At 38.7% G+C, this 24,973-nt stretch overlaps 1 protein-coding gene across 1 annotated transcript in view; it reads right to left on the bottom strand.

The window, feature by feature from the left end:
* arglu1b (arginine and glutamate rich 1b) overlaps nt 1–24,973 on the bottom strand; it is a 59,520-nt gene that overhangs the window by 15,743 nt on the left and 18,804 nt on the right. Inside the window, exons 2-3 of the mRNA XM_072263511.1 lie at nt 6,111–6,336; nt 2,755–2,838 (exon numbers count right to left, since the gene is read on the bottom strand). Coding sequence (XP_072119612.1) covers nt 2,755–2,838; nt 6,111–6,336 — 310 coding nt within the window. The remainder of the gene's footprint in view (nt 1–2,754; nt 2,839–6,110; nt 6,337–24,973) is intronic.

Below are 24,973 nucleotides of genomic sequence, written 5' to 3'. Positions count from 1 at the left end.
GGAAGCATTAATGATCTTTCAAAAATCACTGGCACCATGCCAGATTGCAGAGGGCTGGAAAACTGAAAATGTCACTCCACTCTTTAAGAAAAGTGGAAGGCAGCAGAAAGGGAATTATAAATCAGTTAGCCTGACCTCAGTGGTTGGGAAGACCTTAGTGTCAATTATCAAGGATGACGTATTGGAGTACTTGGTGACACAGGACAAGATAGAACAAAGTCAGCATGGTTTCCTAAACCGAAAATCTTGCCTGACGAACCTTTTGGAATTCTTTGAGATGACACGTAGGATAAAGGGATGCAGTGGATATTGTACATTTGGACTTTCAGAAGGCCTTTGACAAGGCGCCACACATGAAACTGCTTACCAAGTGAAGAGCCAATGGTATTACAGGAAAGTGACCAGCATGATAAGAGCATTGGTTGATTGGTAGGAGGTAGCGAGTGGGGATAAAAGGATCCTTTTCTGGTTGGCTGCAAGGGGATAGTGGTGTTCTGCAGGGTTTGGTGTTGGGACCACTTCTCTTATGCTGTAAATCAATGATTTAGATGATGGAGAAGATGGCTTTGCTGCCAAGTCTGCAGATGATACAAAGATTTGTAGAGGAGCAGGTAGTGTTGAGGAAACAAGTAGGCTGCAGAAGAACATAAGACATATTAGGAGAATGGACAAGAAAGCGGCAAATGAAATACAATGTTGGAAAATGCATGGTCAAGCACTTTGGTAGAAGATATAAATGTGCAGACTATTTTCTAAATGGGAAGAAAGTCCAAGAATCTGAGTTGCAAAGGGATTTGGGAGTTATAAGTTATATAACTATAGGTTAACTTGCAGCTAGAGTTAGTGGTAAGGAAGGCAAATGCAATGTTTCTGTTTCCTGAGGAGACTGAGGTCCTTTAACATCTGCCGGACGATGCTGAGGATGTTCTATGAGTCTGTGATGGCCAGTGCTATCATGTTTGCTGTTGTGTGCTGGGGCAGCAGGCTGAGGGTAGCAGACACCAACAGAATCAACAAACTCATTCGTAAGGCCAGTGATGTTGTGGGGATGGAACTGAACTCTTTCACGGTGAAGTCTGAAAAGAGGATGCTGTCTAAGTTGCATGCCATCTTGGACAATGTCTCCCATCCACTACATAATGTACTGGGTGGGCACAGGAGTACATTCAACCAGAGACTCATTCCACCGAGATGTAACACAGAGCGTCAGAGGAAGTCATTCCTGCCTGTGGCCATCAAACTTTACAACTCCCCCCTTGGAGGGTCAGACACCCTGAGCCGATAGGCTGGTCCTGGACTTACTTCATAATTTACTGGCATAATTTACATATTACTATTTAACTATTTATGGTTTTATTACTATTTATTATTTATGCTGTAACTGTAACGAAAACCAATTTCCCCCGGGATCAATAAAGTATGATTATGACTATGCTTGCATTCATTTCAAGAGGTCCAGAGTACAAGAGCAGCGATGTGTTGCTGAGGCTTTATAAGGCACTGGTGAGGCTTCACCTTGAATACTGTGAACAGTTTTGGGCTCCTCATCTAAGAAAAAGATGTGTTGGCGTTGGAGAAGGTTCAGATGAGGTTCCGAAGGATAATTCTGGGAATGAAAGGGTTATCATACATGGAACGTTTGATAGATCCAGATGTGTACCTGCTGGAATTTAGAAGGATGGGGAGGGGAATTCTCATTGAAACCTTTTGAACGTTGAAAGGTCTAGACAGAGTAGATGTGTAAAGGATGTTTCCCATGGTGGGGGAGTCTAGAACAAGAGGGCACAGCCTCAGGATAGAGGGGTGTGCATTTAAAACAGAGATGTGGAGAAATTCCTTTAGTCAGAGGGTGGTGAATTTGTGGAATTTATTACCACAGGCAGCTGAGGAGGCCAGGTTGTTGGGTGTATTTAAAGCAGAGCTTGATAGGTTCTTGATTGGACACAGCATCAAAGGTTACGAGGAGAAGACTGGGGAGTGGGGCTGAGGGAAAAGAAATGATCAGCCATGATTGAATGGCAGAGCAGACTCAATGGGCCGAATGGCCTGTTTCTGCTCCTACGAAATAGAGGACCTGGAAAGTTGGGCAAAGTGCTGACAATTTAATCCAGTACTCGTGAGGTAATATACACTTGGATATCAAATTTTTTTATGAGTTATAGAGCAAATGGCTAGAAGTTTTGGAGCAATGATATGCAAGAGGCTTTGGGATGCATGTTGATAACTCATTCCAAGTGACACAGGCTGGATAGCGTAATGAAGAAGGCATTGGTTAGACCTCATAGAGTGTTGTGTATTGTTCTAGTTGCCACATTACAGGAAGAATATGGTAGCAACAGCAAGGCATAGAAGAAATTCACCTTGAGTTTGTCTGGAATAGTAACTTATAAGGACATATTAGATAGGCTAGGTTTAGATGTAGGCAGCTGAGGGAACCTTACAGAGGATTACAAATTTAAAAGGCATACACTGTCTTTTACCCGAAGCAGGAATATCTGAACTACAGAGCCACAGGTTTAAGCAAAGAGAGAGAAATTTAAGAGATCTGATGATTAACATTCCACCCCCACCCCCAAAAAAATCAGAAGGCAACGAAGGCCTGGAAGGAGATGTCTGAGAAAGTAGTGGACGTAGGTGGGTAAATATGATTAGTACAGACATCATGGTAGAATGGATGAGGTAGGCCAAAAGGCCCAATACCATGTTGTGTTTTTATGATCGTATTAAATAAAGCAACCACAGATCCATACTTACCAATTTAGCCTGAGCTTCTGCTATTTTTCGATTATTTTCCTCCAATATTCGCTCAAGTTCTTCCCGTTTAGCTCGTTCTTCCTCCTAAATGAGACAATAAGATGTTAATGGAGTGAAATCATTTTAAGTTTGCACCTAGACTAGCTGCTTCTTCCCTTAGTATCCTTTCCTTCTTCCCTACACCCAAGACAGCCACTTTTATTGCCAGTCATTCTGGTGAACTATTTTGCCCCTAGTTACAATTTTTCCTGGATTATATCATACCCCCAACCCCAACCCCTCAAATGACAATGACCCACACCCTTTTTTCAGCCTTGCTGATATTACTAATTTCTTTAAACCACACATAATACAACTTCTACAGAAACTTTACCAATTACATTAAAAAATAAAAAAACAAAGTTTTTTTTCATCAATTACAAATACCTACGTATGCTTTACCTATAACTCCATTAATCAGCATTAAAAGTTGAATATTTACTGTCTCGTCCAGTGTCCTGCAGAGTGTGCTCCTCGGCTGCCATATGCGCCAGCTTCCTCTTTAAACTGATTTGTACTGTTAGCTTGGCAACACCTGCATCAGCAGCTCAGCCAATAACAAGAAACACAACACAACGCAGGCTGAGCTGAGGAATGCAGATGTTTACGGTAAGAAGAAACAATATAAATCACCATTCCTAAGGCAAACAATTAATAAGAAAGATACATTTACTGTTAGTGAAAAATACAAGCTTTAATCCATCCTTTTGTGGAACTGAGAGCATCTTTCACAGTGGGAAGAAATGATGATTTTTTTCTGTTCTGAGAACAAGTCACACAAATAACCTTGAAGCTATTGATGATACACTAACTTTTCAAAATTAAGGCATTGCTGGCCATTAATGATCTAATAAATACTGGTTAACTAATATTGGCTTTGTCATAAAGTATCTTTTTGAAGACTTCAAAATTCTAGATTACCCTACAGACAGAATTAAACACTACCAAATAAAGTTCTTAGAACTGGATTTTCCAGAACAGAAAAATTACATTTTCAATACTGTGAATGGCCCAGGAAATTTGCCCTTTGTCTGCAGGATGACAATGTAAACATGAAGCCGAGCAAAACTATCAGAGACATGAGAAAGAAAAATGATCTTACTATGAATAGTAATGTGCTACAAGCCGATACTCATCAACCCTAGAAATTCAAATAATCTGAATACAAAGTTAGAGTAAATAATACAAAATGCTATAGCTTATGATATAATGCACTGAGTACTTCAAAAGAAAAAGCACATTGAATAAGGTACTACTGTCATGCAACTTATAATACAATACTGATCTGAAAGCATTTTATAATTTCATTAAGTTGCGATTAAGTTAAACAATAAACCTCATCCCTGTATCAAATACAAATATGATATAGATTAATTCTTACTCTAAGGCAGCTGATATTCTGAAATTAATATTAATTCAACTCCAAAAAACCAACTGATGCAGTAACAGAAAAAACTAACATCTTTCACTTCATGTTAAAAACTACAGGACAAGTTCATAAATACAATATGTAAACATGAAACCACCAGTGATTGTAGCAAAAAATCATTGTAGGATTTATTTCTGAAACAATTCATTAAATCATTATGTGCAACCTAACATTACATGACAACCTAACTACTAACTAACCTCTTGAAGCCACTATGGAATTTTAAAATATAGCCATACATGGGTTGGGGATCATTTTAACTTTACCAGTGTGCTGTTTTATTGAAAATATGAAAATATGCTGGTATTGCACCAAAGTGGCAGGCTCAGTATTATCAGCTTTCAACATATAACACCTGGAGAATAATACCCAGCCCTGAATTTAAAGTGACAAAATGGAGATATGAATTGCTTACATCTTTTAGAGGGTATACAAGAAAACAATTAGTGTCAGTCTCACCAAAGAGAAATCAGTAGCTACTTCAGCTTAATCATAAATCTGGGGTTTGACCTAGCTTGGGGAATGGGGATGCAAAACCAAAGGACAGTCAGTTTAGGGGGGAAGGGCACGTGGATGAAGTAGGGAAGCAGAAGCTTGGCAATGGTGAGATTATTCAAAGTTTCAAAAAAATTAGAAATGAATGAAGTCATTCTTTTTGCCAAATATTCTGAAGCAATTTTGATCTAGAAAGCAAAAATAAAAGCAAACATATTTGAAGCCACCCAGTCATTTAACAGTAAGAAAATACGCCAGGACTTGCATTGTTGTTGATCTACACAATGATGAAAGTGAATTACTACGTTCTCAAAAGTGATGTCATGTGGTCAAAACTATATGCAATATTAAACTTCACTTGTTAGTTTTAGTTTCTTCCAAGCAAATAATGGATAAAGCACTATTTTGTGTTACTTTGGTCTTTCCTAATTCCACTCAAGAATACTAAGCAACTTACAAACTTGAAGAAAACTATATACAATGATGAAACCTATATTATTTCAAACTTAAAGAGTCACCAAATTGCAATTGAGACTTAGGCACTGCACTACACTACAAGACTATTTCATTTCAGAATCCAGAGGTAATGAGTGTCAGCAAACTTCAATAAATATGTAGCAATTCACTATTTCACAGGAAGATATTTTTCTGCTTTTGCTACTGTGACCACATAACACAGAATGTCCAGCTTCACATTAAAGCAGGAACTCACCAGCTGACTTGGGAGAAAAAAGTACTTATAACTATACTCAGGAGGAACGTTAAAGGCCTAGTTCCTAGAATCATTTGAATAAAATGAAGGCCAATATCAGAAACCCAACAGAGGAAGTGTCTCTGTTGCATCTTATATAAGATGGATATGCAGCAAACATGAACCACTTGCCATACGCGAATATTGTAGGTTCATCCACTTTGACCTATTATAGCAGTGGGAAAGACCAAGTCATGAAATCAAAATGGAACACAAAGTGATTACACAAATGAAGGGCAAATCATTGTCCTGTAAGAGCCTTTAAAAGAAAATCTTTTTGCATAATTAGATAATAAAGTCTGCAGCCATGGCAAAAGTTTCAATTAAATAAGTGTGAAAAGAGATTTTCAACTAGTACACTGGTACTTTGGTATTGTTTCTTCTAAAGTTCTTTAATTTAAACAGCAAATGCCATGGCACAATGCTTGTGTAGCCTAATTAAATACTACATTCAGCATCTTAGGCTCTAATGAAAGAAAAATGCAACTTAAAAAAAAACAATGTTGTGGTACTGAAGACTGCAGGAAAAGGGGTAAATGCATTCTGATTACATTTACTGATGATAACTAAGTGGTGACCATTAACTGTGACTGAAAGTTTTGCCATGGACTGTCGTTTGCTTTTCCAACGACCGAGCGTTACCTCTCTGGCTTTCTGTGCAGCAAGCTCAGCATGTCGCTGTCGCTCAAGCTCCTCCAACAGTTGTTTTTCCATAATACGCTTAGCCTCCTCGACACGTCGGAGTACCTCACGCTCAATCTCATCTTTGCGCTTCTCTAACTCTTCTTCCACACGTTTAGCTACAAGTTCCTCTACTCTTCTTGCTGTTTCTTCTTCAATCAACTTTTCTTCTATTTCCTGTTGTCGGCTTCAGGAAAGAAGGGAAACAATTAATATACAAATCTCCACAAAAAGGCAGCAGCACTATACAAAACAAATATCACAGTCCATTAGCTCATAGTAGTCTCTCTTGCTTCCCATGAATTAGAAGGCTGCAAGCTTCAACTCCTTTCAAAGTCTGGCTATATAATAAGCTCATAGTGTAGTGTGTTACAGAGGCAGCAGAACATTGTTGTACATATCCCACGCCAATATGGAAGAAAAAAAATTCTGTACAATAACTTGAGGGACAGCATGGAAGCTCTTCATGGTCAGTATTCATTAATTAACAATGCTGAAATACCCTTAGTGGAAATCAATCATCCAGTTTGTAGGTCTTCATGTGCTAAATGAGCCCTACCTCATAAAGTTGCCATAAAGTGTACTTCAAAAGTATTTTGCTGATTCTGAATGGTTTGGTGCGCTTCGGAGACAAAACGATCTTTAAATACAAGCACTTCCTTAATTGTTGGAGCAGTCACAGTGTAAGCGGACCAGTGCTAGAATGGTCAGGCTTTGGCTCAACAGGCTAGGACAAGGAGAGGCAGAGACTAGGATTTAAGCTTGAGAAGACAAGAGGTATGACAAGTATAGACAGGATGGTAGTTTAGGCAGTGGAATGTTCCTCCTGTGGGATGTGGGATTTTAGAATACCCAGTCTCCCTGATGACTACATCTGCAGGAAGTGCACCCTTCAGGTCCTGAAAACCTCCAGGTAAGACTTTTACTGAGTGGTCACACCCACAGTGCAGGCTTTAAATAGATGGGTGACCAGGAGAAGTAAGGGGAATAAGAAGTCAGTACTGGGTTCCCCTGTAGCCCTTCCCCTCAGCAACAAGTATACCCCTTTGGATACTGCTGGGAGTGTTGACCAATCAGGGCACAGCAGCAGCCAGGCCAGTAGCACTGTGGTCAACTCTGAGGCTAAGCAAGGAAGGGTAAAGTTAGGCAGAGTGATAGTGATACGAGACTTGATAGTTAGGGGGAACGACAGCAAATTCTAAGGCCGCAAAAAAGAGGGCGAGGATGGCCTGTTGCCTCCCAGGTGTTAGGATCCAGGATGTCTCAGAGCAGCTAGAAGATTCTCATGAGGGAGGGTGAGCAGCCACAGGTCCTGCACAGTGAGTGTAGGAAGTTAGGGAAGAGGCTGAAAAGCAGGACCTCCAAGGTACTGATCTCTGGATTACTTCGAGTACCATGTGCCAGTGAGGGCAGTTTCAGATTTTTGGATCACTGGGATATCTTCTGGGGAAGGTATGGCCTGTACAGAAATGGCAGTTACACCTGAACCCGGGAGGATCAATATCATTGCGGACAGATTTGCTAGAGCTGTTGGGGTGGGTTTAAACTAAATTGTCGGGGGGGGGTGGGTGCAATTGGTATACAAGTCAATGCATTGTGTAGTGAGTCTGTGAGGAAGGACACGCAGATGATTGGGAAAGATTGTAGTCAGTGCAATGAGCTGAAGTATAACATGATGGCAAAATCAAAAAGAGCAATGAATATATGACCAAAAGTGTTGCATATGAATCCAGACAGGACACAGAATAAGGTAGATTATCTTGTAATGCAGTTAGTCAGATTTGATGCTGTGGGCATTGGTGGCTGGAAGATGATCATATTTGGGGGCTTAATATCCATGGATTCACCTTGTATCAAAAGGACAGACAGGAAGGCAAAGGTGGTGGCTTTGTTGGTAAAAAAAAATCAAATCCTTAGAGTTGATATACGAGCGGAAGATGCAGAATCCTTGTGAGTAGTTAAGAATCTGTAAGGCCAATAGGCCCTGATGTGAGTTATATACAGAATCTCAATCAGTATCCAGGATACAAATTACAACAGGAGATCAAAAAGGCATGTAATAAGGGCAATATTACAAGTCATGGGGTATCAATATAGTACTGTGCAGAAATCTTAAATAGCCTGGACTTTTTACATAAATATCATTTCAGATGGTTTTTTGTATCCTGCATTAGTGTGTCAGTAGAAAAGAGTATTTTACAATTTATTTTCTAAAAAGTTAAATGTTACGAAGAATGCTTTATATTCCCTTAAAAAAGTAACATATTAAATAATAGGCCATTTTCAAATTTAAAAAAACTTGATTACTTTGTAGGTATAAAGCTCAGTACATAATTAGGAAAAGATAAACAGGATGTTAACGATCAATGTTATAACAGTTGAATGAACTAAGCTATTAACTGCAACAGAAATGGGTGCAGAAGGAATCAAACTTGGCGAAGGACAACCAAACTAAAAGGTGAGAATGTGGCAGATATGACATTAACTTTCAAATCACTTCTAACATAGCAACAAGACACAAGGTTGTCATGCTGCATCAACAAGGTCTCTCCCAAGCAGAAATTTCATTGCAGACAGGAGTCTAAAGATGTGCTGTCCAACCTCTTCCGAATAAGCACAAAGAAACGGGCAAGGTTGAGGGCCAGAAAAGCAACGGTTGGTCATGGAAACTGTGCGTAGTAGACGAGAGATGCATCAAACTGAGGTCCCTTCTAAATCAAACACTGCTATCAGCTCCGAACTCACAGAAACCATCAGAACTCAAGTACATCCCTCTAGAGTCTGCAGAAGTCTTGTCAGAAGTGGTCTTCAGGGAAGAGTTATTGCCAAAAGGCCGATCCTCCAAAGTAGAAACAAAACCAAGAGACTCATCTACAGACAAAAATATAAGTACTGGGTGCTGAACAACGGCAACAATGGCAACAAATGCTCTGGACTGATAAGTCAAGATTTGAAAGTTTTGGCTGAAACAGGAGGCAGCCTGTCCACAGAACAGAAGGAGAGTGCTACATGGACAAGTGTCTGCAGCCAACAATAAAGCACAGCAGAGGTTCCCTGCAGGCTTGGGGCTGCATTTCTGAAAATAGAGTTGGTGATCTGGTCCGAATTAATGGAATCGTCAATGCTAAGTACAAGCAGATTCTTATTCATCACGCAATGCCATCAGGGAGGTGCCTGATCGATATCTTGCTACAGAATGAAGTTGAGAATGACCTCAACCACACGGCCAAGGTAATAAAGAACTATCTTCAGTGAAAAGAAGAACAAGTTTTGCAACAGACAGTAAGGCCTCCAGAGATTTCTGATCCCAACATCAGAGGTATTTGGGATTACCCAGAGAAACAGAAGCAAGTCACCCAAAGCCTGCAGAAGAACTGTGGCAAGTTTTCCAAGATGCTTGGAATAAACTACAAGCGATTTTCTTTTAAAACTGCATGACAGTGTACCACAAAGAACTGATGCAGTTTTAAAGGTCATACTAAATATTGATTTGATTTTGATTTTTTACTGTTTACTGCTCTTTATAGCAATTGTATGGATATGGATATCTGTAGAAAACATTTCATTATGTTTGAAAGCACCTTCACTTTACAGATTTTTACAGGTGCCTAAGACTTTTGTACAGTACTGTAGATTGGGAAAAATCAAGTTGGTGCTGGATTTGATGAAGGGAATTTGTAGAATAACAATGAGATGGATTTTTAGAGTAGCTTGTGCTTGAAACACTAAGGGAAAGGCAATTCTGGACTGGGTGTTGTGTAAGGAACGAGATATGATTAGGGAGCTTAAGGTGAACAACCTTTAGAGGCACTGATCTCAATATTTCGATATTTCTTGTAATTTACTGTTTGCTCTTTTGTATTTGAACAGTTTGCTTTTTGCACAAAGGTTGTCTGTCGATCCTGTTTTTCATTGATTCCATTGTTTCTTGGATATTACTGTGTAATATCCAAGTTAATTGGACATGGTCACTAGTACAGATGACAGCAGCATAGATTCAGGTATGATGTTCCGGCCATCACTGAATCGTGGCTAAAGGATGGTTGTAGTTGGGAGCTGAATGTCCAAGGTTACACGTTCTATTGGAGGGATAGGAAGGAAGACAGAGGAGGTGGCGAGGCTCTACTGGTAAACAAAGGCATCAAATCAGTTGAAAGATGTGACATAGGATCAGAAGATGTTGAATTCTTGTAGGTTGAGTTAAGAAATTGCAAGGGTAAAAGGACCCTAATGGCAGTTATATACAGGCCTCCCAACAGTGGCTGGGAGGTGGACCACAGATTACAACAGACAATAGAAAAGGCATGTCAAAAGGGTAAAGTTATGATAGTCATAGGAGATTTTAACCTGCAGGTCAATTGGGAAATTAAGGTTAGTAATGGATCTCAAGACAGTGAATTTGGTGAATGCCTAAGAGATGACTTTTTAGAGCAGTTTGTCATTGAGCCTACTAGGGGATCAGCTATACTGAATTGGGTGTTATGTAATGAACTGGAGGCAATTAGGGCGCTTAAGGTATAAGAACCCTTAGGAACCAACGATCACAACATGATTGAGTTGAACTTGAAATCTGGGCCCAGAGCTCGGAAAATGCATAGCAACGGACTTTTAACATCGCAAATCAGCCAGTTGTTTGTATGTCTCCCCTCTCGCTATGAAACAGAGACACCTCTTTTTCCCTTATTAGGGAGAGAGAGAGCCTGTAGTATGTCGAATACCAGGTGAACAAGTAGTTTTTGGGATACTGCAAGTCTGCGTCTTTATTGACACTTTGCTGCATGCTTGAGTGCTTGGTGGGGGGGGGGGCGCCAATGCTGTTTTTTGCTGGTGGGGAAGAGGGAATCATTGCTTTACTGCTGCTTATGCGTGGGGGGGGAGCTGGGAGGGGGCTTTGAGGTTCTAACATTTAACTATCATTCATTCTTTGGGCTCTGACATTAAATATACCTTTGAAACTTGACAGGGAGAAAGTAAAGCCTGACATAGCAGTACTTCAGTGGAGTAAGGGAAATTACAGTGGTATGAAGAGAGGAGCTGGCCAAAGTAAATTGGAAGGAGCTGCTGGCAGGGATGTCAGCAGAGCAGCAATGGCGTGTGTTTCTGGAAAAAATGAGGAAGGTGCAGGACATGTGTATTCCAAAAATGAAGAAATACTCAAATGGCAAAATAGTACAACCATGGCTGACAAGGAAAGTCAAAGCTAATGTAAAAGACAGGGCATACAACAAAGCAAAAATTTTGGGGGAGATTGAGGATTGGGAAGTTTTGAAAAACTTACAGAGAGCAACTAAAAGAATCATTAGAACAGAAAAGATGAAATATGAAAGCAAGCGAGCAAATAATATCAAAGTGGATAGTAAAAGCTTTTTCAAATATGTTAAAAATAAAAATGGGAGCGGATATAGGGCTGCTAGAAAATGAGGCAAGAGAAATAATAATGGGGGTCAAGGAGATGGCAGATAAACTAAATGAGCATTTTGCATCAGTCTTCATTGTGGAAGACACTAGTAGTGTTCCAGATGTTGTAGTGTGGAAACGAAGAGAAGTGGGTACAATTACTATTACAAGGGAGAAGGTACTCAAAAAGCTGAAAGACCTAAAGTAACCCGGACCAGATGAACTGCACCCTAGGGTTCTGATAGAGGTAGTGTTAAGAGCTTGTGGTGGTATTAGCAGTGATCTTTTAAAAATCACTGGACTCTGGCATGGTGCCAGAGGACTGGAAAATTGAAAATGTCACTCCGCTCTTTAAGAAAGGAGAAAGGCAGCATAAAGGAAATTACAGACCAGTTAGCCTGACCTCAGTGGTTGGGAAGATGTCAGAGTCAATTGTTAAGGATGATGTTATGGAGTACTTGGTGACATAGAACAATATAGGACAAAGTCAGCATGGTATCCTTAAGGGAAAATCCTGCCTGAAGAGCCTGTTCGAATTCTTTGAGGGGAATACAAATAGGATAGGTAAAGGGGATGCAGTGGATGTTGTGTATTTGGACTTTCAGAAGGTCTTTAACAAGGTGTCACACATAAGGCTGCTGAATAAGTTAGGAGCCTGTGGTTTTATAGGAAAGTTACTAACATGGTTGGAGCACTGGCTGACTGGAAGGAGTCAGTAAGTGGGAATAAAAGGATCCTTGTCTGGTTGGCTGCCAGTGACTAGCGATGTTCCACAGGAGTCAGTGTTTGGACCACTTCTTTTTATGCTGTAAAAAAAATTATTTAGATGGAATAGATGGCTTTGTTGCCAAGTTTGCAGATGATATGAAGATTAGTGAAGGGGCAGGTAGTGTTGAGGAAACAGGTAGGATGCAGGAGGACCTAGACAAATTAGGAGAATGGGCAAGAAACTTGCAAATGAACTAAATGTTGGAAAATGCATGGTCATGCACTTAGGTAAGAGAAATAAATGTGCAGATTATTTTCTAAACAGGGAGAAAATCCAAAAATCTGGAGTGCAAAGGGTCTTGGGAGTCCTTGTGCAGAACACCCTGAAGGTTAACTTGCAGGTTGAGACGGTGGTGAGGAAGGCAAATACAATGTTAGCATTCGTTTCAAGAGGTCTAGAATACAAGAGCAGGGTGTGATGCTGAGGCCTTATAAGGCACTGATGAGGCCTCACTTGGAGTACTGCGAACAGTTTTGGGCTCTTCATCTTAGAAAAGATGTGCTGGCATCGGAGAGGGTCCAGAGGAGGTTCACAAGGATGATTCCAGGAATGAAAGGGTTATCATACGAGGAACGTTTGATGGCTCTCGGTCTGAACTTGCATGAATTTAGAAGGATGAGGGGGGGAATATGGAAAGGCCTACACAGAGTAGATGTGGTAAGGATGATACCCCATCTAGAACAAGAGCGCACAGCCTCAGGATAAGGGCGTACGTTCAAAGCAGAGATACAGAGAAATTTCTTTAGCTAGAAGGTGGCGAATTTGTGGAATCTGTTGCCACATGCAGCTGTGAAGGCCAGGTAGCTGGGTGTATTTAAGGCAGAGATTGATAGGTTCTTGACTGGACATGGCATCAAAGGTTACGGGAAGAAGGCCGGGAAATGTGCCTAAGAATAACATGAGCTGCTTTAATGACTATCGCCCGGTAGCACTCACATCAACAGTGATGAAATGCTTTGAGAGGTTGGTCACGACTAGGCTGAACTCCTGCCTCAGCAAGGACCTGGACCCATTGCAATTTGCTCATCGCCACAAAAGGTCAATAGCAGATTCAATCTACAATGGCTCTTCACAAGGCTTTAGACCACCTGGACAACACAAACACCTATGTCAGGATGCTGTTCATAGACTGTAGCTCAGCATTTAATACCATCATTCGCACAATCCTGATTGAGAAGTTGCAGAATCTGGGTCTCTGTACCTCCCTCTGCAATTGGATTGTTGACTTCCTAACCAGAAGACCACAATTTGTGCGGATTGATGATAACATCTCCTCCTCACTGATGAGCAACACTGGTGCACCTCAGGGGCGTGTGCTTAGCCCACTGTTCTACTCTATATATACCCGTAACTGTGTGGCTAGACATAGCTCAAATACCATCTATAAATTTGCTGATATAACCATTGTTAGTAGAATCTCAGGTGGTGACGAGAGGGCGTACAGGAGAGAGCTATGCCAACTAGTGGAGTGGTGTCACAGCAACCACTTGCACTCAACGTTAGTAAGACGAAGGAACAAACACCAATCCTCATAGTGATCAGAATGTGGAGACAGTCAGCAGCTTTAAGTTCCTGGGTGTCAAGATCTCTGAGGATCTGACCTGGTCCCAACATAGCGATGCAGCTATAAAGAAGGCAAGACAGTAGCTATACTTCATTAGGAGTTTGAAGAGATTATGTCAAAAAATACACTCAAAGACTTCTATAGATGTACCGTGGAGAGCATTCTGACAGGTTGCATCAGTCTGGTATTGGGGGGTGGGGGCTACTGCACAGCACTGAAAGAAGCTGTAGTGGGTTGTAAAATTAGTCAGCTCCATCTTGGGTACTAGCCTACAAAGTACCCAGGACATCTTCAAGGAGCAGTGTCTCAGAAAGGCAGCGTCCATTGTTAAAGACCTCCAGCAGCCAGGGTATGCCCTTTTCTCACTGTTCCCATCAGGTAGGAGGTACAGAAGCCTGAAGACACATAGTCAGCAATTCAGAAAAAGCTTTTCCCCCTCTGCCATCTGATTCCTAACTAGACATTGACATTGGACACCGAACCCTTGGACACTACCTCACTCCTTATATATATTATTTCTGATTTTTAATTTATTCAATACACGTATACTGTAATTGATTTACTTTTTTTTTGTTTTTTTATATTATGTATTGTATTAAACTGCTGCTGTCAAGTTAACAAATTTCGCGACACATGCCAGTCATAATAAACCTGATTCTGAAATGGGGTTGAGTAGGAGAGGAAAAAATGAAAAGCTATGATTGAATGACAGAGCAGACTCGATGGGCCAAATGGCCTAATTCTGCTCCTATGTCTTATGATCTCATGCTCTAACAGCAATATCCGGAGGTTCTGGGGCAATTTAGAAGGCGCCAAATAGATAAGCAGAAAAGATGAAGCAACCTAAATGGTGATTGGGCCAACTGAGGCTGAAAAGGGAAGTCGAGACAGCATAAAAGCAAAAATTAGTAGAAAGTTCGAGGATTGGGAAGCATTTAAAAACCGACAGAAAGAAACTTAAAAAACCTTAGGGAGAGAAAAGATGAAATATGGAGGTAAACTGGCCAATAATATAAAAGATGCCAAAAATCTTATCAGATATAGAAAGAATAAAAAAAAGAGGCTGAAGTGTATATTGGACCACTGGAAAATGATGATGGAGATGTAATAATGAAGGACATAGAAATGGCAGACCAGTAAGTACTTTGCGTCAGTATTCACCGTGGAAGACACCAGCAGTATGTCAAAATTCAGGAACGTCAGGGAGCAGTAGTGAGCATAGTTACTATTACCAAGGACAAGATCCTTGGGAAGCTGAAAGGTCTGAAAATTACCTGGACCAGATGGACTACATCACAGGATTTTGAAAGAGGGAGCAGAAGAGATTGTGAAGACATTAGTAATTAACTTTCAAGAATGACAAGATTCTGGAATGGTTCTGGAGGAATGCAAAATTACAAATGTTACTCCACTCTTTAAGAAGGGAGAGAGGCCGAAGAAAGGAAATTATAGGCTAGTTAACTTGACTTCTGTGGTCGGGAAGATCTTGGAGTCCATTATTAAGGATAAGGTTTTGAGGTACTTGGAGGATTATGATAAAGTCGGCCAATAATATAAAAGAAGATACCAAAAACCTTATCAAGTTAGCAGGGGTTCTTTCAGAGAAAATGCTACCTGACAAATTTGTTGGAATTCTTTGAGGAAATAACAGGCAGGATAGTCAAAGGAGAGTCAATGGGTGTTGTTTATATCAGGGGTTCCCAACCTGGGGTCCATGGACCCCTTGCTTAATGGTATTGGACAATGGCATAAAAAAAAGTTGGGAACTCCTGATTTAGATTTTCAAAAGACTTTGACAAGGTGCTGCATATGAGGCTGCTAAACAGGCTAAGAGCCATGTTTCTACAGGAAAGATACTAGCATGAGAAGACTGGCTGACTGGCAGGAGGCAAAGAGCCAGAATAAAGGGGACCTACCCTGGTTGGTTGTTGGTAATATAGTGGTGTTTCGCAGGAGTCGGGGTTGGGACCACTTCTTTAGACATTAAATGTCAACAACTTGGATAATGGAATTGATGGCTTTGTACCTGTTTTGCAGACAATACAAAGATAGCTGGAGAAGCAGGTAGTGATTAAGAAGCAGGAATCTGCAGAAGAACGTCAGACAGACTGGGAGAAAGGGCAAAGAACTGGCCAATGGAACAGTGTAGGAAAATGTATGGTCATGCACTATGGAAGAAGGAATAAAGGAATGGACTATTTTCTAAGTGGGGAGAAAATTAAAAATTCAGAGGTGCAAAGGGGTTTGGGAGTCCTTGTGCAAGATTCCCTAAAGGTTAACTCACAGACTGAGAAAGCAGTGAGGAAGGCAAATGCAATCTTAGCATTCATTTTGAGAGGACTAGAATATAAGAGCAAAGATCTAATGTTGAGGCTTAATAAGACTGAATTTGGAGTATTGTGGGCAATTTTGGAGCCCTTACCTAAGAAAAAGGCTAGCATTGAAGAAAGTCCAGAGGAGGTTCAAGAGAATAATTCTGTGTATGCAAGTGTTAATGTATGAGGAGCATTTGACGTCTCTAGGCCTGTACTCATAAGAGTTTAGAAAAATAAGGGGGGAGATCTCATTGAAACCTATTGAAAACAAGAAGGCCTTGATAGAGTGGATGTGGAGAAAATGTTTCCCATAGTGGATGAGTCTACAACCAGAGGGCACAGACTCAAAATAGAGAGACACCCATTTAGACAGAGGAGAAATTTCTTAGTCAGAGGGTGCTGAATCCGTGCAATTCATTGCTACGTTCAGGTGTGGAGGCCAGGCCTTTGGGTGTATTTAAGGCTGCAGGTGACAGGAGCTTGATTAGTCGGAGTGTCAAAGGTTATGGGGGAAGGCAGGAGAATGGGGTTCAGAGTAATAATAAGTCAGCCATTATGATAATAATAATAATAATAAATCAGTCTATGGCTATGTCTTATGGTTTTAATGCTACTTCTCAATACTATTCTTTTATACCAGTTACTTTTTTCAGCACAAATGTTATAAGGAAATCACATATGGACTTCACTATGCACCCATTGGTGTCAATGAAAACTGAGCTGAAGTTTGCAGAGCAAAAACATGTTTTCATCCCCAAACTGTTGTTGTAGGGAAAAGAATAGGGAAGGCTAGTAAATAATAAACAGTGATGCGGATTGTGGTAATATGGTAACAGGGAACCATAGCCATATCCTAGAAGTAGAGACATGGAATGTTAAGGTTCACGAGTTTTGTAAGTTATGTTACAGCATCCATCTATTATAATAGAAAACTGAATTTACCGTTAGACCTGTGGACAATTATATTACTCTGTAATCAGGACCTAGTCCATTACCTAATTAAATCTTGCTGTAGCCACTATTCTGTTATCAAAATGTAGTTTTACTGGTAATCTCATCAAATGAAAATGTAAAAGCTCTATCAAATTCATGCTTAGGTAGATCAGCTTTGACTGGCCTCCTGGTGCACAACAGTTTTTAAATAAATCACCAGTATTTCAAACACCAACACAGTGTGGATCTTTCAGTTTACTCCTACAAAACTCAAAAACAAGCTCTGAAGACGGAGTTCCTAAATGGAATGAGTGTACAACAAAAGTAGCAGAGGACTTGTATCTGCAAGGTCAGTGAAGTCTCATCAGTAGAGTACCTTTTGTAACTTCCTCCAATCTTACAATTTTTGCTCCAATACTGATGAGCAACCTAAGCAACCCAAGTTCAGTTGTTCCACCACTTTACATCGGGAGATCCCAAGCTTTGAAATTTCCTCCCATATCTTATGTATTATGTGATATCTTCCATATCTTCCCTCCCATTTCTGCTTCCTTTAACCAAGACATTAGCCCTAACAATGCATTTTAATGATAATGATAATAACCCATGAAAAGCCTAGATACAAATTGTTCTAAATATAATTTTCATTTGCATTAAGTGCAACCTAACCACATCCTTCGAACTCCCTCTTTCAAGTATACAAGGTAAAACATTATCTATTCTGCAGGCAAATCACATCCACATCAAGTCTCATCAAACCCAACAGAACCTGCCTACAGATGCAAAATCTGCACCTTTATCAGACTCATGTATGATGATATGTTGCTTCAATCAGCAAGAATAAACCACATGATTCAATCATGAATTACTCTTATCTCAACATCAGTACCTTTTCATTCCTCACTTCATTTTAGGTTTGCTATAATCTTGTCGAACTGGTTTTAGTTGTATGCTAGTACTGAACACTGCCCAACACCTTCATTTTCTCTCACCAACTCCATACATTTGTATTCTAATCTTTTCATCACCAGATTAGAGCCCAGAATTATACTCATTTTAAAGCACCAACTACCGGCTCAGAAAACTAGCGGAATGATAGGTTATCTTATTCAATGATGTATAAAGGCTTGTTAGAATAAGCATTCTGTTAACGAAATCGACATTTGCAGAAAACTTCCTTACTTCACAATGCCTGCAAGGAACATGTTTCACAGCTCGAGGAAATCTGCAGATACTGGGATTTCAAGCAACACACATAAAAGTTGCTGCCTGACCTGTTGCGTTTACTAGCAACTTTTATGTTTCACAGCTTCCATGGTAACATTCAGTCCCACACAAAGTTTTAACATATGCAAAATGGTCATTTACTGTATCAAGCCCACTTCACATGAATCAGCAATCAGATCAAAGGAAATAGCTATATTAACTATGTTCCTGTTGCTAGAGTATCCAGAATTCATATTTTGAATTTGTTATTATCTGACAAGATAAGACTTGGCATGACTTCATTCAGGGTACAGTTGTACTTGACAAAATTGCAGCAAAATAGTTATTTTGTGAACCATTACAGAGATTAGGGTCTGTATACAACCTCGAGAGCTCGTTTAATTATAAACACACACACCCCCAAGCAAACAGCCATAGTTTAAAACCTTAAGTGGAAAAGACAAGAGGGCCAGATATTTCCTTGCAAAAAGCAAGATTGGACATCTAAAAATTAACAAATACATCTAAATGGGGAGATATGATATGGAACTCAGTTAAAGGACATACTGAAAAAATTTAAAACTGAAAAACACAGAACAACTTTTATTCTTTGAATCTTTTTTAAGAGCATCGGACAGTTCAGCAGGGGAACAGATCTTTCAGCCCACCATGTCTACACTAACCATGACTGCAACCTAAATTTATCACATCTACTTGCACACAATCAATCTCTCTATTCCGTGCCTTGTCTGTCTAAATGCCTTTTAAAAGTTGCAATTGTAAATGTTTCTACCACCTCCCCTAGAGATATGTTCCAGGCAACTACGAGTCTGTGTTAAAAAAAAACCTGACTTGCATCTTCTTTAAACCTTATTCCACACACCTAAAACCCTCTGGTGTTTTAGCTTTCCACTGTGGGAAAAATACTAAGAGGGTGAAGATATGTAATGGGAAAAATAGTCTGAAATATACTTTTCAAAAATTACAAAATGGTAAAGAAATAATTTGGCATAAATTACATGCACACAAAACAATTAACAAATTTAATTGTATATTTAGCTTTTTTTCAAGTTTACCTTAAAGAAGAATGGACTTCATAGTAATTTTTTTAATTTTAAAAATAATTCTCAGAGCAGTAGCAACCCAAGAAAAGTTGGCTAATTAGTAGATAATTGAATAAATTAGGCATCATTGACAGTCATTCAAGGAGACCTTGGAGAACATAATACAAACACTTTGACAAAAGAAAAACTGAGGACCTGCCATTCATAACCCCACCATGGCTGTGAAAGGAAAGTAGGGCACAGGACATGCAACCCCCATCCCATTAAAAAAAACAGTGCTACAGAAACATTAACAGAAGCTCCAAAGACCTCACCTCTAGGAGAGGAAGAACCACTGAAGATGGGCTACACGTAGGGACAATATGAAATGGTGAGCTGCTATTGGCTGCCAATGCTGCAGTTGGGGTAATTGGCCACTATTCATGTTTGATCAAAGTAATAAGAGTGTTACATTTAAAGAAAAAGCATAATGTAGAGCTGGTAGAGAATCTTATGAAAAAGCAAATGAATACAAACAATAATGAACCAAAAAAAAGAATATGATAAATCTAGTCAAAAATTTAAGTTTCTATACATTTTAACAAAATTAAAGCAGGTATAGTAATCCAATCACAAACAAGAGAAAATCTGCAGATGCTGGAAATCCAAACAACACACACAAAATGCTGGAGGAACTCAGCAGGCTAGGTAACAACTATGGAAAAGAGTACAGTCGACATCTCAGCTCAAAACATCGACTGTACCCTTTTACGTAGATGGTGCCTGGTAAAGTATTCTATATAAACTGAATTTTAAAAATTCAAAATCAAAAATAATGAGATAATGTAAACAGATGCTTTATGTCTTTATGACCAAGAAAACAAGCAACACTCTAGAAAAAGTTGCAAATCAAGAATTGGAAAAGAGAAACTCAGAAATCATCACCATTGAAGCAGTACCAAGGTAACTGCCAGAGCTACATGCCCATAGATCCTGATGCATTTTACATTAGGGCTTAATACTACCTTAAAAATAGCCATGAGATAGAAGATTAGGTTTTAATTTCCTGTAATTGGGAAAGGTTCCATTAATTTAGAAAATAGCAAATGTGACTACTCAAAAATGGAGACAAAAAAAAACTATTAGGGCATTAAATTTAACATCTGACGTTGGGAAAATTAAGAAGTTATTAGTGTAAACTTTATTGCAGGGTGCATTGTTGATTTCAAGGTGAAATCAGCCAAGTTCAACACAGACTTGTAGTTATGTTTATTGGATATCTTTGAAGTAACATGTTCTGTGAATAAAGAATTGGTGGATGTTTCAGATTTAGTTTCTAGAAGGCATCTGGTAAGACACTACATTAAGTGATAAAACACAGAACAGTACAGCCAGTATTGCCCTAGGCACATGATGTTGTGACAACCTTTTTACTTCACTATCAAATTGACACTTCCCTCCTATACTGCCTATCACCCTCCATTTTCCCTTCATCCAAGTACCTGTCTGGTTCCTTAAGGTTGTTACAGTGGGGTGGCTGTGGGGATAAGCTCCTACTACCACTTAAATGCTCCCAGTAGCATGAGTCTCAAATAGCCTCTGACAACCAAGTCCAGCTCCTGGCCTTCACATGTGGCTCAGTTACTAACCCCAGTGGAATCATTTCTACTGACAGGAGAAGGAGCAAAGGCAGGTTCCTGGAGTCTTAAAACCAGCTGCTTTGGGCAGATGTATCTCATCAGCTGTGACTGACAGCTCTTCTAGAAGGAAAACTATAATCTCAAACCTCTGCTGCTTTATGGCTATACCCACTCACAGGGAAGGCTTTGAAGGCAAACCCTGAAGAAAAGTCCTACATTGAGTTCAATGCTGACTGGCAACTCCTGCGACTCTGCTGATGCTGTACCACTCTATGCCTTTCCTTTGAACTCATCAGCTGCATGGAGAGGGGAAGGCTGCTCTTTACATCCATGGTCCACCACGAACCAATGGAGAGCCTCAGTGTACCTATCTAAAAGTGTTATATGTCCCTAATGCATAGCCTCTACCACCAGCCTTAGTAGTGTCTTCCAGGTACTAAGCACTCTTGATATTTAAAAAAAATTGGAAAAGTAAAGCTCATAGTGCAGGAGTTACAAGACTGCCAAAGGGTCTCGGCCCAAAACATCAACTGTACTCTTTTCCATAGATGCTGCCTGGGCTGCTGAGTTTCTCCAGTATTTTGTGTGTGTTGCCTGGATTTCCAACATTTGCAGATACGTTAATTCGATTCAGTAATGTGAGAAGAATCTTCACTTTCACGAGAAAAAGTGTCTTAGTGCAAGATTTACAAATAGAAGGTATGCAAGTACAACAAATAATTAGGAAAACCAATAGAATGCTATCATTTATCAGTCAGGAAATGAATTTCCTTTTTAAATCTTTTTATTAATTTTTCAAAATTATCAACTCAATAACAAAGTTGGTACAAAGAGATTAGAAAAATGTTCATCAGCATATATAAAATGAATTTTAAGTAACATAGATATAAAAGACTTCCAAACTCATGAGATTAAACATTAAAAAAGAAATAAAAAGAAAAAAATACATAAACAAAAAAAAACCCAAAAAAAAAGAGAAAAACAAACCCCAAGAGAAAAAAACAAAACAGGGCTAGACCAACAGCTTATATAGGACATGTTCAATAATGTCGTTAACTTCGCTCCTCTCATCATATAATTTAAGTTTAGAAAAAAGATTCGGAAAGGTCAGATTACATCATATGAAAATGCTGCATAAAAAGTTTCCAAGTTTCTTCAAATTTAACCGAAGGGTCAAAAATATCACTTCTAATTTTTTCTAAATTTAAACTTAATATGGTTTGAGAAAACCATTGGAATGTAGTTGGAGGATTAGTTTCCTTCCAGTTCAACAAAATAGATCTTCTCGCCATTAAAGTAACAAAAGCTATCATTCGACAGACAGAAGACAAAGATCTATGTTCTACCATTGGCAATCCAATAGATAGGATGGGGTTTTAAATCGAAGCATAGAACTGTTGAAATAATATCAAAAATGTCTTTCCAATATTTTTCCAAAAGAGGACAAGACCAAAACATATGAGTTAAAGAAGCCACTTCAGAGTGACATCTATCACAAGTAGGGTTTATATGGGAATAAAAACGAGCTAGTTTACCTTTGGACATATGAGCTCTGTGTACTACTTTAAATTGTATTAAAGTATGTTTAGCACATATAGAAGAAGTACTAACTAATTGAAAAATTTTATCCCATTTCTCTGTAGGTAGGGAAAGTTGAAGTTCCCTTTCCCATTCATTTTTAATTTTATCAGATATATCTGGCTGTAATTTCATAATATCATAAATTATTGCTATTAATCCCTTCTGCAAAGGATTAAAACCTAAAATTTTATCAAGAATGCCAGAAGGATTGAAAGTCGGAAAGGTAGGCAACGTAATATTTAAAAAATTGCTTACTCGTATCTAAAAAAAATGAGATCTAGGCAAATCAAATTTCTCAGATAACTGCTCAGAAGACATAAAGCAGTTATCCAAAAATAAATCACGAAAACATATTATGCCTTTTGTTTTCCATATCAAAAAGGCTTGGTCCATTACCGAAGGTTAGGAAAAAAAATTAGATATAATAGGACTTGATAACATAAATTCATTCAGGCCAAAAAATTTACGAAATTGTACGAATCATATTCGCAATGTATGTTTAACTATAGGGTTGAAAGTTTGTTTATTCAATTTAGATAGTGCAAAAGGCAATGAAGTTCCTAAAATGGAGGCTAAAGAAAACCCTTGTACAGAATGGCCTTCAAGGTTTACCCAATGTGGGCTTGGAGTTATATTCCAATCTTGTCCAAAATATTAAGTATCCAATATTAATTGCCCAGTAGTAAAATCTTAGGACAGGCAATGCCAAACTACCCTCTTTCTTAGATTTCTGTAAGTACTTTTTTACTTAATCTGGGATTTCTATTTTGCCATATATAAGAAGAAATTTTAGAGTTAATAATGTCAAAAAAAGATTTAGGAATAAAAATCGGTATCGCTTGAAATAAATATAAAAATTTGGGTAAAATAATCATTTTAAAAGCATTAATACGGCCAATGATACAGACAAAGGGGACCATTTAGTAATCAGTTGTTTAACCTGATTAATTAATGGTAACAGGTTGAAATTGAATAGATCCTTATGTCGCTTAGTAATTTTAACTCCCAAATAAGTAAAATAATCAGTAATCAGTCTAAATGGAGAATTTCTATAAATGGGAACCTGCATATTTAATGGAAAGAGTTCACTCTTACTTAGGTTCAGTTTATAACCAGAGAAGCTACTAAACTGAGCAAGCAAATTTAATACTGCCGGAATAGATTTTCCTGGGTTAGAAATATATAACAGTAGATCATCTGCATATAGTGATAATTTATGAGTCTCATTTCCACGGGTAATAGCAAATATATTAGGGGAGTCACAAATGGCAATAGCTAGTGGTTCCAAAGCAACATCAAATAGTAGTGGACTAAGAGGGCAACCCTGCCTAGTACCACGGAATAAATGAAAAAAAGGGGATCTTTGGTTGTTTAGTAAATACCGAGGCCAAAGGGGTAAAATATATCAGTTTAATCCAGGAAATGAATATCGGACTAAAATTAAATTTCTCAAGGGTATTGAATAAATATACCCATTCAACTCTATCAAAAGCTTTTTTAGCATCCAATGAAATGACACATTCTGGAATTTTGGGTGAAGGCATGTAAACGATATTCAATAATCTAATATTAAAAAAAGAGTAACGATTTTTAGTAAATCCAGTTTGATCAGCAGAAATAATTTGGGGTAATACATTCTCCAATCTCGTTGCCAATATTTTAGAAAAAATTTTAGAATCGACATTCAGCAGCGATATAGGCCTATAAGATGCACATTCAGTAGGATCCTTATCTTTTTTAAGAATTAGGGAAATAGAAGCTCGATAGAAAGATTGTGGTAATTTACCTATTGAAACTGCATCCCTAAAAACACTACATAGCCAAGGAGTTAGTGTAGTTGAGAAAAATTTAAGAAATTCTACTGTAAATCCATCTGGACCAGGTGCTTTACCTGAATTCATTGAAAAAATAGCATTCTTTATCTCCTCTATTGTAATAGGTACATCTAGTTTTGAACGTTCATTAGATGATAATTTTGGAATTTTCAATTTTTTAAAAAATTCATGCATTATAGTGGAGTCATCAGGAAATTCTGATTGATAAAGAGAGGTATAAAATTCTTCAAAGGATTTATTAATCTCATGGTCAACTGTCAAAGTGCCATCTTGTTTACGAATTTTAAGACTCTGTTGTTTAACCGAGGCCGATTTCAATTGATTAGCTAAAAGTTTCCCAGTTTTATCACCATGTATATAAAATTGACTCTTAGTTTTGATTAATTGACTTTCAATTGAAGATGATAATAAAAATTCCATTTGAATTCAACTCTCTGTTTATAAAGTTCTTAATTAGGAGCTATAGAATATTTCTTATCAACTTCTTTAATCTTGTCAACCAGCTTAAGTATTTCCTTATTAGTTCGCTTTTTTAGTCCAG

This window comes from Mobula birostris, chromosome 7 (assembly GCF_030028105.1).
Source record: "Mobula birostris isolate sMobBir1 chromosome 7, sMobBir1.hap1, whole genome shotgun sequence".
Lineage (NCBI taxonomy): Eukaryota > Metazoa > Chordata > Chondrichthyes > Myliobatiformes > Myliobatidae > Mobula > Mobula birostris.
This window is presented reverse-complemented; position numbering and strand designations above follow the sequence as displayed.